Raw genomic sequence first — 19,292 nt, forward strand, 5'->3', positions numbered from 1 at the left:
AATGACAATGTGCTGCTAGTGCGCAAACAAGAAGTATACAATGATCAACGTATACATCCCAATGAATACAAATGTGGATAACGAAAAGGACTTCAAATCAACAGAAGTTCTGAGCAACTTTAGAGACAGTGATGACCAAGATCCCAAAAGACGACATAAAAATTTTGCTAGGTGATTTCAACACACAAATCGGCACAGGAAAAAAGTCGCCTGCAAATTGTGGGAAAGTTCAATTCTGAAAAACAAGGCTATCAGGAATACTCCAATCATTTGCACTTCCACAGATTAAAAAAAAAGTTTGCTGACTGACAATTTTTACTCAGCATCCTACAAGAACAGGTACTCAGCACAAAAACACTACAACCAATGAGACAGACATTGGCTGGCCAACGTCAAAATTTAAATTCATGGGTGAAATCTCTGATCCCTTCGTGATCAAAACTGGAATGCACCAAGGCGGCTGATTATCTCCACTATTGTTCAACCTAGTCCTGGACAATGTAATGAGGGAATGGCAAAAACAACTGAAAATCCACGGACATTGGAAACCGGCACGACTAGAATGATCATGGGACAAGATAGAAATCTCAAACATAGCTTTTACAGACAGCCTGGCCTTATTCTCAGATAATGCAGATATCGAAGCAACAGCAACGAAACAAATACAAATGCTAAAAGAATGTGCAAAAAAGATGGCCTACAAATTTCTTTCCAGAAGTCTGAATTATTCTAATCAAAATTAAACATATAAAAACAGTCACAAAATATGTCAATATTAACAGAGTTATACATCAAATATCTAGGTGAGATCCTCAAACCTACAGGAGGAGAAAAAAATCTCACAGAAGACTAGGCTACAAAAAATGGAGACAGCTTACAGCAGAACACAAGACACACAGAACAAGAAATGCTTGTCCATTCAAACAAAGATAAGTCACTACAACACAGTAATCAAGCCTGAAATATTGTATGCAAGTGAGACACTACCACATGAAAAGCAACATGGAAAGTACACTGAAGGAAGAATGCAAAATCATGAGAAAAATTCTTGGCCCAAAGCTGACTGAAGAGGGATACAGATTGCGCTCAAAGAAAACCAGAGAGATATCAAACCTAACACCAGATGTCAGAAAAAGAAGGTGCTAAGTTCTATTGGCACTTCAGCAGGTTACAACCAAGACTCACCAACAGGATTCTGACATACATAAAAGGGTCAAGTCAACAATACCATGAATCACAAATGTCAAACTTGACCTAGAAGAAGCACAAATCAATCCCATACAAAATCAAGACATAGTGTCACAGAGGAGGTGAAGAAACTGAACTGGCAGACACTTTAAAACAGAAGTAAACTACTTCAATAAACCTAGTTATGAAATGTAAAGAACTGGCATTTACTGATGACTCTAGGAATATACACTACTGTTTGTAAAAAGTGAAACAATCAGAAGCAATGAACTGCAACACGTTACAGTAAGTGGACATGTTTAACAGTGGAATCATGATAAGTTACTTAAATGGCAGACAGGTAGTGTGCAAGTAGGCCCAACAACACCCTCTTTTGTGTGACCAGACAGGTCAGTGTTACCCAACGCTCAGTCGGTGTGGAGCCATCGCACAAAATAAGAATGTATAACCAAGTGCCACTCTCCCTCACCTACATCACAGGGTGAGTATGGCATGTGAATGTGTTTTGACATGGCAGAACGACTCCAGGAGGCATTTGTCACCCCATGACATTGTGGCTCATACAGGACTCGCTGCTTCAACAGTGAAGCATATGTAGAACCAGTGGAGAGGAGGGAACCGTCAGAAAGCCAACACGGTACTGGATGACACAATGTGACCATAGAGCGAGATGACTGCCTCTTATCTTCTTGGCAATAATGGACAGAACAATCTCATCCACAATGTTGGTCAGACATCATAGCACTGCAACAGGTGTGGAAATGTCTGAGTAGACAATTCAACTGTGTCTTCTGCAGGCTGGACTGGTGGCATGCATGCTATTTTGTTGGCTTCCATTGACCACAACCCACCGACGCCAACAAGAATGGCATGCTAAGTGGCAAAATGTGTTTTCAGATAGCCCCACAACAACTTGTTCTATAGCGATGGCTGCATACGCCTCGATGCTGCCGTGGTGAATGCAGCTGGGCAGATTGCCTTGTTTAGTGGCTTACAGGACAAATGCCAAGTGTGACAGTTTGGGGTGTCATTGCCTGTATCACACAATCTTGCCTCCTACATCTCGAGGCAACTGAATAGCTACTAGACTTTGCCACTGTTTCTATGTTTCGATACAGTGTATCGATACGTGGAACTGTTTCAGTGTTTCGGAACAGCTGTGGTTCACTGTTTCGAAACAGTGGTGTTTCATTCCGCCCCTGTCTCGGATAACCGATCCAGATTCGATCTCGAGCCAGACACAGAAACTGTATCGTTGTTTCAAAATATGGCTGTTTCAGTCCACCTGTGCTTGGAACGGACTAATTGTATCGAAACAGTGATGTTTCATTCCGCTCTGTGTCGGACGAGATTCGGGTTCGGCACAGGTACTGAAACACAATATACCACTTCGTGAAACACTTTCAAGAGTGTCGAAATCTTTTTGACAAGCAATAGCATGAAGCTTAAGATATCCGAAAATAAAGCTTCGTTCCTAGCTGACTGCCATATTCCGAAATGACGGCACAGGTACTGAAACACAATATACCACTTCGTGAAACACTTTCAAGAGTGTCGAAATCTTTTTGACAAGCAATAGCATGAAGCTTAAGATATCCGAAAATAAAGCTTCGTTTCTAGCTGACTGCCCTATTCCGAAATGACGTAACATCTGCTTTATAAACACTAACCAAACAATAAAACAACGCATACTATTCACATTCAAAATAATAAATATGTGAAAATCAGTTAAATTACATTTTTTTTGTAACATACGCTTCTCTAACCATGTTCAGCAATCATATTAAGAAACGCAAGTAAGCCTACACCATTTTGAATAAAAAAAGGCGTAGAGTGACAGTTATTAGACATATACATAAATTTGATGTAGGTATAATTGCAACCAATCTGTTTGACATATCACTGATAGTGGAATTGTGAACGGGTCGGGCTGGGAAACATGGTGAATTTATAGTAACGGTTCGAAACACCTTAAAAGACAAAATTTTTTTCTGTTATATTTTGTTATTTATTCGAATTATTTGGCGTTATTTGTGAGTCTATAGTCACTGCTCCTATTATCCACAACGATTCCCTTTGTGTGCATCGAAATTAGCAGGATGGGTATATTACCCATATAACGGAATGTGGGAATCCCAGTAGCATATCGATTGTTTCTGCAGTTTGCTCCCACCCAACCTTGGTTCCCACCTCCAGTTCCGTTCGTGGTGGTTCTTCTGTCTTTAGCTATGGCTGTCCTCAGCCAATTGAAAAGTATGAAGGTCACATGACACAAAACCAGCGCATTTGCTGCAGGAAATACGAAACTGCCAAGACGCCTAAGTGATAGTTTCATACTTTCTGCGATACGATTAGCGATCTCGCACCTCATTTGTGTTTATATGGACGTACTTATACAGTAGACATTCAAGATGATGAAATGTGTAGGTTTATTAGATTACAAAACACAAACTGTTTCGAAACACCGTATCGAAACATTACATTGTACGGTTTCATTTGTTTCGAAACAGTTACGTGTTTCAGTTTGCCCACCTCTAATAGCTACCATTACATTAGAGAGGTTTTACAACCTGAGGCACTGCCCCTCTACAGGTCATTCCACATGCCATATTTCAGCAGGACAATGCCCTGCCACATGTGGCAAGGAATGTGCAAGCCTTCTGTGAAGAACAATGGATTCCAGTGCTTCCCTGGCCTGCCCGTTCACCTGAAATGTCGCCTGTCAAACATGTCTGGGACACAGTCGGACGGCAACTTGTCTGTTCAGTCCCTCTAGCAACCACAGTTGATGCTTTGTGGATGCACCTACAAACTGCGAGGCAGAGTATTTCCCAGCAGCATATTCAAGCACTCTTCGATTCCATACCATGATGTCTAGCAGCTCTGACTGCAGCGACGTGACTGTGCTGCTCCATACTAAATTTACACAGCCACCGTGAATGTACAGGTCTGTAATGCTAATCATTTGAGTAGTGCCATGTCCCTAATCATTAGAATAAATTTCATTGTGATCACATCTGGGTTTTCACTTTTTCCAAACAACAGTGTACTACAGCCTCCTATGTATCTCTCACACAGAAACCCTGAGGCCAAGATTAGATTAATTATAGCACATGTTCCCACACTCCATACGTGAATCGTACAGGAAGGTCCAAATCGCTCTGAGCACTATGGGACTTAACTTCTGAGGTCATCAGTCCCCTAGAACCTAGAACTACTTAAACCTAACTAACCTAAGGACACCACACACATCCATGCCCGAGGCAGGATTCGAACCTGCTCTGTAGCCATCGCGCGGTTCCAGACTGTAGCGCCTAGAACTGCTCAGCCGCCCTGGCCGGCCAATCGTATAGGAAGAAACCCTAACAACTAGCACAATGGGATGACCCTCTGCCATGAACTCTCAGTAGTTTGCAGAGTACGGGTATAGATGTTAATGTATAATACCTGGCACACTGACAAAATTCTGGAACTTAAAACACAAAATTCTGGCCCATGCATTGTCTATTATAGAAAGAAAGCAGTTGATGAAAGACGTTAATGGTGCCAATGCAACTGCCCTGGTAACAACAGACAAAGAAATGAAAATCTAATCTACAGTACAACAGTAACAGAAGAACTGCGGCTACTGCAATCACAGGCTGCAATAAAATCTACTGAGAAACTGAAGTGGAATGTTAAGGTGGAACTGAAAATCAAAAGCTTGAGATGTGATGCAGGTAACTTTTAATATCACAAAAGGGCATGTATTGAATAACCAGAAGACCAAAGAGTACCTAATAAAGTATTGGCTGAATCCAAGAAAAACTGAAGCTTTGGAAATTGTGAAGAAACAAGTCACTGTAAGTACCTGGAAACCAATTCAGTCAGCAAAAACATCAGAAATTCACTGAAAATGAGATGGAACACTGGAAAACAACTATTGGCCCGAAAAGAAAATTATGGACTACTCAAGGGCATCGTTTTCTAAATGGACTTATCTTACTGCTGCTCATTATTGCCTTGACTTGCCTGTCAACCTTCTCACAGACAACAGAGCCGGGCTATCAATCAGTGAGAAATTCTCAGAAAACATCCCAATTGCTGTACACAGATGACCCGAAGCTCAATAGAAAATCTGAAATTGAGATCCAGTCTCCGACAAATAGTCAAAATCTTCAGCATGGAATTCAGCTCAGATAAATGCACCACACTGGCACTAAGCAAGGGAAACATCCAAGAAAGTGAAGGCATCAAAAATGGTACCTGGATACCACAGAGTGTCATCAGTCTAAAGCCCGCAAATACCAAGGAATTTTGCAGCTCGAAACATCAAGCCTGTGCATGTAACCAATGTGGACAGAAAGAGTACACTCAAAGGCTCAGAAAAATTTTGAAAACCAAATTGAAAGGTGGCAATGCCACCAAGCACTTAATACCTCAACTATACCAGTCATCAGATACACTCCTGGCATTGTGAACTGGACACAACTAGAGCTTGACAATCTAGATAATATCGAAACAAGACACTCATGATAGTTTACCATGTACTCCAACCCTCAAAGGGTGTACTTTCCAGAAAAGCAGCTGGTAAATTTCTGTTGCACGAGAGACAGACAGTGGAAGAAGAAGATAAGCATGCATTGGCAGACTGTGTGAAAGACAGCAAAGAATCAGCTCTGGTTGAAGTCAACAACAACAACAACAACAACAAAAAGCTTCTCGAGGTACAGCAAACCAAGAACCACTACTGGAAAGATGTACTCCAATGCTGGGATGAAATCCCTTTGCAATTAAACATAACATGGGTAGGCTTCGGAGAAGACTAGACAAAATAAATAAAGAAAAGTGTTGCATCCTGCGATCGGCAGGAGAAGAACCAACAGTCAATTTTAATACACTTTATTTATTTAATTGAAGAAAAAATGCCTTCTTGGCATACACTCAAGTTTTAAACACAAGAACAACACGAAAACCCACAACTCTTGTGGTGACAAACCAAATAAGCTAACAAGACAATGGAAGAAAAATATTGACCAAAATCTACTCTATACAATACAAAATACAATGTGCTACTACAATGCTACAGCGAGTGAATACAATGCTGGGGCCGGTAAATGTACTAGCCGCAGCTGTTCCTAGCAGTTGGTGAACACTGCCAGTCTGACAGTCCAAGTGTGCTTATAAAGCCAGGTCGGCGGAGTGCTACGTCGCTCATACGAGTTCCAATTGGTGGAACACTGTCACATGTTGTCTGGCAAAGTAGTTGCATACTTATTTGGTACATCTGTTATTGTTTCACTCTGCTGGGGATGTTTCTCTCTGCAATCTTGAAAGGGGTCAGCAACCCTTCCAATCCTGAAAGGGGTCAGCAACCCTTCCAAACCTGAAAGGGGTCAGCAACCCTTCTCGCATGTCGGTTCAGTGGACCCTCTAATAATAAGGGACCGCTACAACAAAAAGACCTCACCTTGGCTGACCAAAAGAGCCCTAAAGAAAAAAAATGGAGGACCGATTTGAGCTGCACAGGAACACGCTACAGAACTACCGGCACCAAAGCCAGAATTGAGAAATCATCTAAAGACCCAAAGTGGAGACACTGTAAAGAAGCTGATGAAACAACTACCATTCATACTGATTACAGGCAGAGGCAAATGATGTGGCACAAATGATCCATTGGAACTTATGTGAAAGTTACCAACTGCTGGTGGCAAGGAACTGATGTAACCACAAGTCAGAAGTAGTCAGCCAAATTACTGTTGGACTCCAGAGTGACAGAACGCTGGAGCACAATGCACCAGACATCAGTAATGTGGAGAAAATGTGTGGATTTTTGACAATCACTTCCAAGGTGATAGAAAAAAAAAAAAAAAACACACACACACACATATATATATCCATCTGCACATACACAGACACAAGCAGACATTTGTAGAGGCAAAGAGTTTGGGCAGAGATGTCAGTCAAGGTATGAGCGGAGGCAAATTGAAATTAGCGGAAATTGAGGCCTGGTGGATAACCAGAAGAGAGCATATACTGAAGGGCAAGTTCCCATCTCCGGAGTTCTGACAGGTTGGTGTTAGTGGGAAGTATCCAGATAACCCGGACGGTGCAACACTGTGCCGAGATGTGCTGGCCGTGCACAAAGGCATGTTTAGCCACAGGGTGATCCTCACTACCAACAAACACTGTCTGCCTGTGTCCATTCATGGGAATGGACAGTTTGTTGCTGGTCATTCCCACATAGAATGTGTCACAGTGTAGGCAGGTCAGTTGGTAAATCACGTGGGTGCTTTCACACGTGGCTCTTCCTTTGATCGTGTACACCTTCCGGGTTACAGGACTGGAGTAGGTGGTGGTGGGAGGGTGCATGGGACAGGTTTTACACCGGGGGCGGTTACAAGGGTAGGAGCCAAAGGGTAGAGAAGGTGGTTTGGGGATTTCATAGGGATGAACTAAGAGGTTACGAAGGTTAGGTGGACAGCGGAAAGACACTCTTGGTGGAGTGGGGAGGATTTCATGAAGGATGGATCTCATTTGAGGGCAGAATTTGAGGAAGTCGTATCCCTGCTGGAGAGCCACATTCAGAGTCTGATCCAGTCTCGGAAAGTATCCTGTCACAAGTGGGGCACTTTTGGGGTTCTTCTGTGGGAGGTTCTGGGTTTGAGGGGATGAGGAAGTGGCTCTGGTTATTTGCTTCTGTACCAGGTCGGGAGGGTAGTTGCGGGATGCGAAAGCTGTTTTCAGGTTGTTGGTGTAATGGTTCAGGGATTTCGGACTGGAGCAGATTCGTTTGCCACGAAGACCTAGGCTGTAGGGAAGGGACCGTTTGATGTGCAATTGGTGGCAGCTGTCATAATGGAGGTACAGTTGCTTGTTGGTGGGTTTGTTGTGGACGGACGTGTGAAGCTGGCCATTGGACAGATGGAGGTCAACGTCAAGGAAAGTGGCATGGGATTTGGAGTAGGACCAGGTGAATCTGATGGAACCAAAGGAGTTGAGGTTGGAGAGGAAATTCTGGAGTTGTTGTTCACTGTGAGTCCAGATCATGAAGATGTCATCAATAAATCTGTACCAAACTTTGGGTTGGCAGGCCTGGGTAACCAAGAAGGCTTCCTCTAAGTGACCCATGAATAGGTTGGCGTACGAGGGGGCCATCCTGGTACCCATGGCTGTTCCCTTTAATTGTTGGTATGTCTGGCCTTTGAAAGTGAAGAAGTTGTGGGTCAGGATGAAGCTCGCTAAGGTAATGAGGAAAAAGGTTTTAGGTAGGGTGGCAGGTGATCGGCGTGAAAGGAAGTGCTCCATCGCACCAAGGCCCTGGATGTGCGGAATATTTGTGTATAAGGAAGTGGCATCAATGGTTACAAGGATGGTTCCTGGCTGTAACAGATTGGGTAAGGATTCCAGGCGTTCGAGAAAGTGGTTGGTGTCTTTGATGAAGGATGGGAGACTGCATGTAATGGGTTGAAGGTGTTGATCTACGTAGGCAGAGATACGTTCTGTGGGGGCTTGGTAACCAGCTACAATGCGACGGCCGGGATGATTGGGTTTGTGAATTTTAGGAAGAAGGTCGAAGGTAGGGGTGCGGGGTGTTGGTGGGGTTAGGAGGTTGATGGAGTGAGGTGAAAGGTTTTGTAGGGGGCCTAAGGTTCTGAGGATACCTTGAAGCTCCGCCTGGACATTAGGAATGGGATTACCTTGGCAAACTTTGTATGTAGTGTTGTCTGAAAGCTGACGCAGTCCCTCAGCCACATACTCCCGACGATCAAGTACCACGGTCGTGGAACCCTTGTCCGCCGGAAGAATGACGATGGATCGGTCAGCCTTCAGATCATGGATAGCCTGGGCTTCAGCAGTGGTGATGTTGGGAGTAGGATATTAAGGTTTTTTAAGAAGGATTGAGAGGCAGGCTGGAAGTCAGAAATTCCTGGAAAGTTTGGAGAGGGTGATTTTGAGGAAGTGGAGGTGGGTCCCGCTGTGACGGAGGACAGAACTGTTCCAGGCAGGGTTCAATTTAGATAGTGTCTTGGGGAGTCAAAAAACCATCCAATCTCCTTGTTTCCCACCTCCGGAAAGGCAACTCACTCACCCTTCACAACCTTTCCAGCAAACCTCAACCTCCTCTCATTGCACACAGACCCAGTCTCTCCCATCTACTCAATCTCCCACTTCCAGCTCCAAAACTTCAAAATTCCAATCAACACAATCTGGAACCACAACACTCTAATTCAGTAGTTAACCTTTCCTCCAAACCTCTCTCCCAATCCGAAACCTCTGTCCTATCCAAAGGCCTCACCTTCAGCCCCACTCCCAGATTCAACCAAACAGCCCTTGTCAAAGATTTACTGTCCTACACTCGCACTCTCTGCTGGAAATATCACATTGCCACGAAGAAAAATGATCCTAATCCTACTCCTAATGATCCAACTCCCCAAGACACTATCCAAATCGAACCCTGCCTGGAACAGTTCCGTCCTCCGTCACAGCGGGACCCACCTCCTCGTCCTCAAAATCACCCTCTCCAAACCTTTCAGGAATTTCTGACTTCCAGCCTTGCCTCTCAATCCTTCTTAAAAAACCTTAATCCTACTCCCAACATCACCACTGCTGAAGCCCAGGATATCTGGAGATCTGAAAGCTGACCGATCCATTGTCATTCTTCCGGTGGACAAGGGTTCCACGACCGTGGTACTTGATTGTCGGGAGTATGTGGCTGAGGGACTGCGTCAGCTTTCAGACAACACTACATACAAAGTTTGCCAAGGTAATCCCATTCCTAATGTCCAGGCAGAGCTTCAAGGAATCCTCAGAACCTTAGGCCCCCTACAAAACCTTTCACCTCACTCCATCAACCTCCTAACCCCACCAACACCCCGCTCCCCTACCTTCGACCTTCTTCCTAAAATTCACAAACCCAATCATCCCGGCCGTCGCATTGTAGCTGGTTACCAAGCCCCCACAGAACGTATCTCTGCCTACGTAGACCAACACCTTCAACCAATTACATGCAGTCTCCCATCCTTCATCAAAGACACCAACCACTTTCTCGAACGCCTGGAATCCTTACCCAATCTGTTACAGCCAGGAACCATCCTTGTAACCATTGATGCCACTTCCTTTCACGCCGATCACCTGCCACCCTACCTAAAACCTCTTTCCTCATTACCTTAGCCAGCTTCATCCTGACCCACAACTTCTTCACTTTCGAAGGCCAGACATACCAACAATTAAAGGGAACAGCCATGGGTACCAGGATGGCCCCCTCGTACGCCAACCTATTCATGGGTCACTTAGAGGAAGCCTTCTTGGTTACCCAGGCCTGCCAACCCAAAGTTTGGTACAGATTTATTGATGACATCTTCATGATCTGGACTCACAGTGAACAACAACTCCAGAATTTCCTCTCCAACCTCAACTCCTTTGGTTCCATCAGATTCACCTGGTCCTACTCCAAATCCCATGCCACTTTCCTTGACGTTGACCTCCATCTGTCCAATGGCCAGCTTCACACGTCCGTCCACAACAAACCCACCAACAAGCAACTGTACCTCCATTATGACAGCTGCCACCAATTGCACATCAAACGGTCCCTTCTCTACAGCCTAGGTCTTCGTGGCAAACGAATCTGCTCCAGTCCGAAATCCCTGAACCATTACACCAACAACCTGAAAACAGCTTTCGCATCCCGCAACTACCCTCCCGACCTGGTACAGAAGCAAATAACCAGAGCCACTTCCTCATCCCCTCAAACCCAGAACCTCCCACAGAAGAACCCCAAAAGTGCCCCACTTGTGACAGGATACTTTCCGGGACTGGATCAGACTCTGAATGTGGCTCTCCAGCAGGGATACGACTTCCTCAAATTCTGCCATCAAATGAGATCCATCCTTCATGAAATCCTCCCCACTCCACCAAGAGTGTCTTTCCGCTGTCCACCTAACCTTCGTAACCTCTTAGTTCATCCCTATGAAATCCCCAAACCACCTTCCCTACCCTCTGGCTCCTACCCTTGTAACCGCCCCGTGTAAAACCTGTCCCATGCACCCTCCCACCGCCACCTACTCCAGTCCTGTAACCCGGAAGGTGTACACGATCAAAGGAAGAGCCACGTGTGAAAGCACCCACGTGATTTACCAACTAACCTGCCTACACTGTGACACATTCTATGTGGGAATGACCAGCAACAAACTGTCCATTCCCATGAATGGACACAGGCAGACAGTGTTTGTTGGTAATGAGGATCACCCTGTGGCTAAACATGCCTTGGTGCAGGGCCAGCACATCTTGGCACAGTGTTACACCGTCCGGGTTATCTGGATACTTCCCACTAACACCAACCTATCCGAACTCCGGAGATGGGAACTTGCCCTTCAATATATCCTCTCTTCCCGTTATCCACCAGGCCTCAACCTCCGCTAATTTCAAGTTGCCGCCGCTCATACCTCACCTGTCATTCAACAACATCTTTGCCTCTGCACTTCCGCCTCGACTGACATCTCTGCCCAAACTCTCTGCCTTTGAATATGTCTGCTTGTGTCTGTATATGTGTGGATGGATGTGCGCGCATGTATACCCGTCCTTTTTTCCCCCCCCTAGGTAAGTTTTTCCGCTCCCGGGATTGGAATGACTCCTTACGCTCTCCCTTAAAACCCACATCCTTTCGTCTTTCCCGCTCCTTCCCTCTATCCTGACGAAGCAACCGTTGATTGCGAAAGCTTGAATTTTGTGTGTATAATTGGGTGTCAATCGACCTGCCAGCGCTTTCGTTTGGTAAGTCACTTCATCTTTGTTTTTAGATATATGAACTTGATATTTAAATATTTTTAAGCTTTAATTACATAAAAGTAACAGGTACTTTGTGAAAACATTCACTGTAAATGCTTTTTAAAAGTTATAATCAATTATCACAATAGCAACACTCCGAACCATATCTTTAACAAAGGAAAGTAGCCTATTTTGAGAAAATGTTTTCAACTACAGGGGCCTTGTTTTGAAATGGGCCTCTTCAGTGCTGTGTCAAATTCTTCTCATCCCAGTGTCTTGTTCATTCTTTCACCGAGGTTCCTCCTCCTTTTCTCTTTCCACATAATGATGGTTCTTGTACTTTGCTTTTCATGAAACCTCCTGAATTTGTCAGCCTTCATTCTAAATGCCTCTTTATCCCACATGTTTTCTGATGGATCCTAACTTCCTCCACATATTTTCTTATTTCCTAAACCCATTTTGTGGTCATCTTTAGTTTGGTCATACAGTTGAAGATTTCCTTTGTCAACCTGCATCTGCACATTCTGATGAGGTGCCCATAAACTTTAGCTTTCTCTTGCTTATGGAATCTGACTGCTTATGCACATCTTCATTTTCAACTTCTTGCAGGAACCATCACTTCATTTCTGCAGTACAAGAAATTTCTTTTTTTAAAAAAAAGAACTGTTCTTTAGTTTTTCCATTTCTCCTTTCTTATTCAAAATTCAATGAACACAACTTTAGTATTTCTACCTGTTAATGTTCTTGCTCTGAGGATACTTTTCAGACAAAAATCTGTTCCACACAGGATCTTCATTTTCTGAAGCCTTTTGGTATTCACATATTTGATGATCCACTTGTTGTTCTATTGTGTGAAATAAACCTTTACAAAATATTTTGTAGGAAATTAGCTACAATGAAATTCGTTAGGTAGTAGTTTGGGTCTGTGCAATCTCTCTTCTTATGGAATGTGAGGGTGTGTAAGGGCACACTTCTATCCAGTGAGTGTTGTTGCCTTTTCCCTAGATGTCACAAATTACTTCATGTAAGTTTTCTGCTGTCTTAACCTCTCCAAATTTAAGTTTAACTTCTCTAGGAGTTTCTCACAGATTAGAAGAGTGCTGAAATAGCCGGCTAATAGTGGGCATTCCTCCTTGTTACTTTACCACTCTGCCTTTTAAAACAGACACTTGGTAGTTAGTTATGGTTGTAATAATTCATTTTCTGTAATACTGTCCTCACGTTCATGACCCCTGTGTACCTCTTCTATATATTCCTTCCACCTTTAAGCTTCCCTACTTTGCTTGGAGCTTGCTTAACATTTGAGCTCTTGATTTATGTCGTTGCTTCCATTTTCTCTAATTTAATTTTCCCACAGGCAGCATCTACATTTCTGCTTGTAATACATGCTTCAATTGTCTTTCATTCGTCCTAGAGCCGCACCTTACCAGCCATTTCATAATTTATGCCAGTCTCATTGGTTAGACATTTATATTCTTTTAGCCTGTCATTTGTTGCACTTTCATATTTTCTCCTTTTTTCAAAAAAAGAACACACTAAGGTCACAAACAGGAACACGCAAATTCACAACCATGATACAGGGCGTCTAACACAAGATAATATTAACAGAAAAAATACTTTTGACAAAGGAGCTATGTTTAATAGTTTGCTACCAAATGATCTACAGACATTAACTTACTATTTTTGAAAGGTTACTTAAGCAGTGGCTTATCCTTAACACCTTACAACTCTGAATTAACATGAATTATTTTGCAAGTGACAATACTGTCATAGAAACAGCTGTTGTGAATGAATTATTGTACAATATATTAAATTATTGGACATTTATATAAAGAAACATATTTGTATATCTAAAAAGAAAGATGATGAGACTTACCAAACAAAAGCGCTGGCAGGTCGATAGACACACAAAAAAACACAAATATACACACAAAATTCTAGCTTTCGCAACCAACGGTTGCTTCGTCAGGAAAGAGGGAAGGAGAGGGAAAGATGAAAGGATGTGGGTTTTAAGGGAGAGGGTAAGGAGTCATTCCAATCCCGGGAGCGGAAAGACTTACCTTAGGGGGAAAAAAGGACAGGTATACACTCGCACACACACACATATCCATCCACACATACAGACACAAGCAGATATGTCTGCTTGTGTCTGTATGTGTGGATGGATATGTGTGTGTGTGTGCGAGTGTATACCTGTCCTTTTTTCCCCCTAAGGTAAGTCTTTCCGCTCCCGGGATTGGAATGACTCCTTACCCTCTCCCTTAAAACCCACATCCTTTCATCTTTCCCTCTCCTTCCCTCTTTCCTGACGAAGCAACCGTTGGTTGCGAAAGCTAGAATTTTGTGTGTATATTTGTGTTTTTTTGTGTGTCTATCGACCTGCCAGCGCTTTTGTTTGGTAAGTCTCATCATCTTTCTTTTTAGATATATTTTTTCCACGTGGAATGTTTCCCTCTGTTATATTCATATCATTAATTTGAAAGAAACATATTTGAGCGCACAAGCAGGGCTGTAGTTGTGCATAGTTGATGATGTCCATGCATGTACCATTAGATACTAAGAGAAGAAAATAAATAAATACAAGACTGTAGTAACCACTAAACGGAAGGTTTTTAATTATTGTCTGCTAGGACTAGGTGTTAGTGATTGGAGTTGTGTGTCAGAAGCTTACCTTTCAGAAACTGAAACCATTTGTGGGTTGTTGGCAAAATCTTCCAACAAGCTACCAACAACTTCAATTAAGTGGAATTCATTTCCTGATCGGTACCATACTAAATCAGTCTCCGAAATCAATCTGCAAAAAGTATTTAATAAAGTGTTATTAAGAACAGAAAACTATTTTGTTTATAACAGAGTAACAAAGTTCTAACCAGAAAAAACACAAAATTATTAATTAAACTTCTAATGTTCAGTCTTACCACAACATATCTCAAGTACATTCCAACTTACATACAGCACATTGCTGATTATGCAATGTAGATATGAGACTACAATATGAAGTGCACTTGACCGACTATATTCTCGTGTCATATCGGAAAAGGAAAGTAAAATAAATGTAATCTAGTAGATTGCTAAGCTTCCTAAATTTTGGGCAACCGAAAATTTATTGAACATGTAGTGCACATATAGATAAAACAATAAAATGAAAAGGATAGTTTCTACTCACCATATAGTGGAGAAGCTCAGCTGCAGAACGGGACAACAAAAAGACTGTCAGAAAGTTAGCTTTCTGACAACAAGGTCTTTGCCAAAAGTAGACAACATAACACACATTCACACAAAAGCAGCTCTCACACACAGGACCTTAGTCTCTGGTAGCTAGAGTGAGAGTCAGACTGGCTCTAGCCGTCAGATACTATGGTCATGTGTGTATATGAGTTGTGTTTGCGTGAATGTGTGTTATGTTGTCAACTTTTGACAAAGGCCTTGTTGGTGGAAAGCAAACTTTTTGACAGTGTTTTTGCTGTGCCTTTTTGCGACTCAGCATCTGAGCTATATGGATGGTGAGTAGCAACTATCCTTTTCATTATATTGTTACACTCCATCCTAGATTTTCCATTGGTGCACACACACACACACACACACACACACACACACACACACACACACACACCACACACACACACACACACACACACACCTACCTTTGATTTATTACTTATTCTGGCCAAAATCCTAAAATTACATACATCAAAATTAATGTATTTTGAAACTCCAACTAATCAATAACACTTAACAGAACTCACGTGTCATATATTTGAATCAGTTTCAGAACAGAGACACCAAGTGAAATCATCACCGGATGCACTTTTCCTGGATCTGCCCTCAGGCGACAACACTGAAGTTCCAGCTCCTTTACCAAGAAACCTGTACACAATATCATACACAACTATCAATATTAATTACAGGAAAAATTTTTAGGGGCAGGTGCTTAAACAGTGTTTAATATTATAAGGGATAAGGTACTCAAATACTTCCACAAACTGTCAGTTGTTTTCTACCAGCAGCACTACATTACCACCCATACTCAGCAACAGAGCATGTAAAACAGTATCGCATGGAACACACTAAGCAATTATTGCCTGTACTCAATGACTATGTGCATTACATAAAGCAGATACAGAATGTACACTAGAGTAAGGTAAATGAGCCCCATAATGACTGTGACACATATAAAGGTGGTGCTTGTCCCTCAATATGAGCAGAAATTGTAAGGAATGTGTAATATCAGAGCTATCAACCATTTGATCAATTTCAACCAAACTTTCCACAGAAAGGTAAGAACCACCTGTCGTTAGGGTGGGGGTGGGAGTGAAACAGATCAGCATAGGTGATGAATGGGGGGAGGGAGGAGGACAGACAGAGTGTACAAGAGGTGGACAGAGGGGAGGGGGGTGGAGGAGGAGGAGGAGGAGGAGGACGGGGGGGGGGGGGGAAGAAAACAGAGAGAGGAAGATTGGAGGGAAAATGGGAGGAGGACGGGGGGGGGGGGGCAAACAGGATGGGGGGGGAGGAAGAGAAGAGGACAGGGGGAGGAAGAGAAGAGGACGGGGAGAAGAGGGGGCAGCAGGAGTTGGACACGAGAGGGGGGAGGGGACGAGATGGACACGAGGGGTACAATGAGATGTAATACATGTGATGTAAAAATTAGATGGGCAGTGTCATTGTTAGAAACCTAGTTACTAATAAATACTGGAGTTTACTAATAAATACTGGAGTTTACGAGGTTCACAGATTAACTGTATCCCCGAAGAAGGATGTAAGCATATCCTACTTTGGCACTAATAGCCCAGTGACCACAAATAGGAAACTACAAATATTTTCATATGTGAAGAAATGTGAGCTTATAAAATGTAACTTCCAACATGAGAACACACTAAATCTGTATGATTGGTCAACATAACGTATTTAGCTGGAACAAATCACAGTTTGTCTGATTAGTTTACTTTTTTGGGATGGTCATCAAGCCTTCTGATTGGATTGATCTGCCCCTGCCACAATTTTTCTCTTATGCCGACCACCTCTTTTCTGTGTAGCACTGGTCCCAGTATCTTCAATTGCTTGTTGTATACGTGATGTATCAGGAAAGTATCATGGAAAACATACCCGAAAAGAAGCTATCAGCACAATATGAAACACTTTCCTACATGAAATGTTCAAAATGCCCTTCATTAGCAAAGATACATGTATCAATCCTGAGTCACTTTGAACCCCTGATCTGCTGATGTACCCTGAAGAATTGCATCTTGTTTCACGCCTTCCACACTACCGGCACAAAGACTCTGTATCTCTTGTACTGGGGTTGCATAAACAAGAGCTATCAAATGTCTAACAAAGAAAAGAATAGTGTGTTATAATACTGCAACACAGTGACTCCAATTATCGCTTCATCTATTTTTGTGGTCTGAATACAAATATATAAATCTTATTATTTTCTTTGTAACAATCATCTATTGACAGAATTGTATAATTTCTGACAAACTACTGCAGTAGAAATGCTAGCAAAGTTGGAGACTTTGCTTTATGCATAATCCAAATTCTTTTAGCTGGGTCCTGCGGGGCCGCATCAACCACCATTACCTCTGCATCCCGCAATTTGTGTAGGGGCTAGCTAGGCTGTAGGCACCACTTTTCAGCTAATTTGTGTGTGTACTGCCTACAATGGCACTGCGATTTCAAAATTACTTTTTTCATCCACGATCATGCAGCTAGACACATCTGCTCATGCACCATTCATAAAAGCACTGCAATTAGTCATGTGAATACGATCATATCAGTCAGCCTGCTTTTATAGGTACTGACAAGGTCACCAGCGGGTAGTCTGTTCTCTAGCTCTGGGCAATTACGCCAGGCACCTGCAGACCATAACTGAGTGCCTCATTGTCCATCTCCATCGCCGTCAGTATTTCCGTGTCCTTGGGGCCCGCCACTGGTTGGGCCGTTACCTCCAGACATTGGCCATGTTCACTGCCTCTACAGCATCACCGCATCCTTAGCAGCACCGCTGTTCGAGCATCCTCCCAGCTGCCGCTGACATACCTTCTGGCCCGCGGCCTTGCTGCATCCCACGTGATCGTCACTGACTGAGTGCTGCCTTGCCAGTGGCTGCTGAAGCCTCCTGCTGCTGCTGGCTCATCGGGCTTCCAACACTGCCAGTGTCAGGCATGCCCCTCGTCACTATTTCAATCATCAGGCATCTGCCGTGCCCTATACCAGATGTTATGTATTATTAACTACCTTGCAATAAACTCTCGCAGATATTACTGGAAGCTGCAGTTTACTTCCTGTGCCATTCCTCCCCCCCCCCCCCCTCCCCCACTGCTAATAGTGTAGCACTAACACCACTGAGGTGAGAGCATGCAAAGGCACAGGCACAGTCTGTTACCATGGTGCATAATTAAATGCATTGTCGGTGTGTTATTCAAACTGCATCAAGCCACTGAAATGTTTAATGAATGGGCATATACCTGGGCATTGTACATGGTTTAACCAAACTGAATACTGGTTGAAGTGTACCATGTGACCACCCCACACCCAGCATCCCTCTAACCCCACTGCTCCAGCCGACCCGGTGTTCTGTCCTCGGCTCGTGCCCAGTAGCACGTGCTGGCGGCACCTCTCTTGTTCCTCTGCCTACCCCGGAAATCGGTTCACTGCCTAGTATTTCATTCCTTGCCTTGATCATTCTAATAGCAGGGTTCTGCACCTGCTAAGTACATACCCCTATGACAATTTATCATTGGTTCCCTTACTTTAATCTCAATACACTTCTTAATCATACAGTGTAGGCTTTCATAGGCGGTACTGTCTTCACTTGAAACTTCTGGGCTGATAGGCCGTGTTCGATGTATAAAACTCTCCCCTGACGTTTCGTCTCCGACTCTGTGTGTGTGTGTGTGTGTGTGTGTGTGTGTGTGTGTGTGTGTGTGTGTGTGTGTGTGGGCGCACGCGAGCGAGCGTATACCTGTCCTTTTTTCCCCCTAAGGTAAGGCTTTCCGCTCCCGGGATTGGAATAACTCCTTACCCTCTCCCTTAAAACCCACATCCTTTCATCTTTCCTTCTCCTTCCCTCTTTCCTGATGAAGCAACCTTGGGTTGCGAAAGCTTGAAATTTGTGTGTGTTTGTGTGTTTTTTATTGTCTCTATCAACATACCAACGCTTTCGTTTGGTAAGTTACAGCATCTTTGTTTTTAGATATAAAAATATAATTGATTACACTTATTTTGAATTGCTTTTCTTGAGAACTTTGTTACTTAATATAATACACTACATTTTTTGCTGACACGAAATGGGTTGTGTACATCTCTCCTGTGTGCCAATACAATTAATTTTCATTAATTAGTCCTCAATTCCTTTC

The 19,292-nt window shown here is 43.2% G+C and overlaps 1 protein-coding gene across 1 annotated transcript in view; it reads right to left on the reverse strand.

Moving 5' to 3' along the window:
* LOC126259768 (nuclear pore complex protein Nup155) overlaps positions 1–19,292 on the reverse strand; it is a 267,502-nt gene that overhangs the window by 1,810 nt on the left and 246,400 nt on the right. Inside the window, exons 24-25 of the mRNA XM_049956773.1 lie at positions 15,681–15,801; positions 14,606–14,728 (exon numbers count right to left, since the gene is read on the reverse strand). Of these exons, the coding sequence (XP_049812730.1) occupies positions 14,606–14,728; positions 15,681–15,801 (244 nt within the window). The remainder of the gene's footprint in view (positions 1–14,605; positions 14,729–15,680; positions 15,802–19,292) is intronic.

Source organism: Schistocerca nitens, chromosome 5, assembly GCF_023898315.1.
Source record: "Schistocerca nitens isolate TAMUIC-IGC-003100 chromosome 5, iqSchNite1.1, whole genome shotgun sequence".
In the NCBI taxonomy this organism is placed as follows: domain Eukaryota; kingdom Metazoa; phylum Arthropoda; class Insecta; order Orthoptera; family Acrididae; genus Schistocerca; species Schistocerca nitens.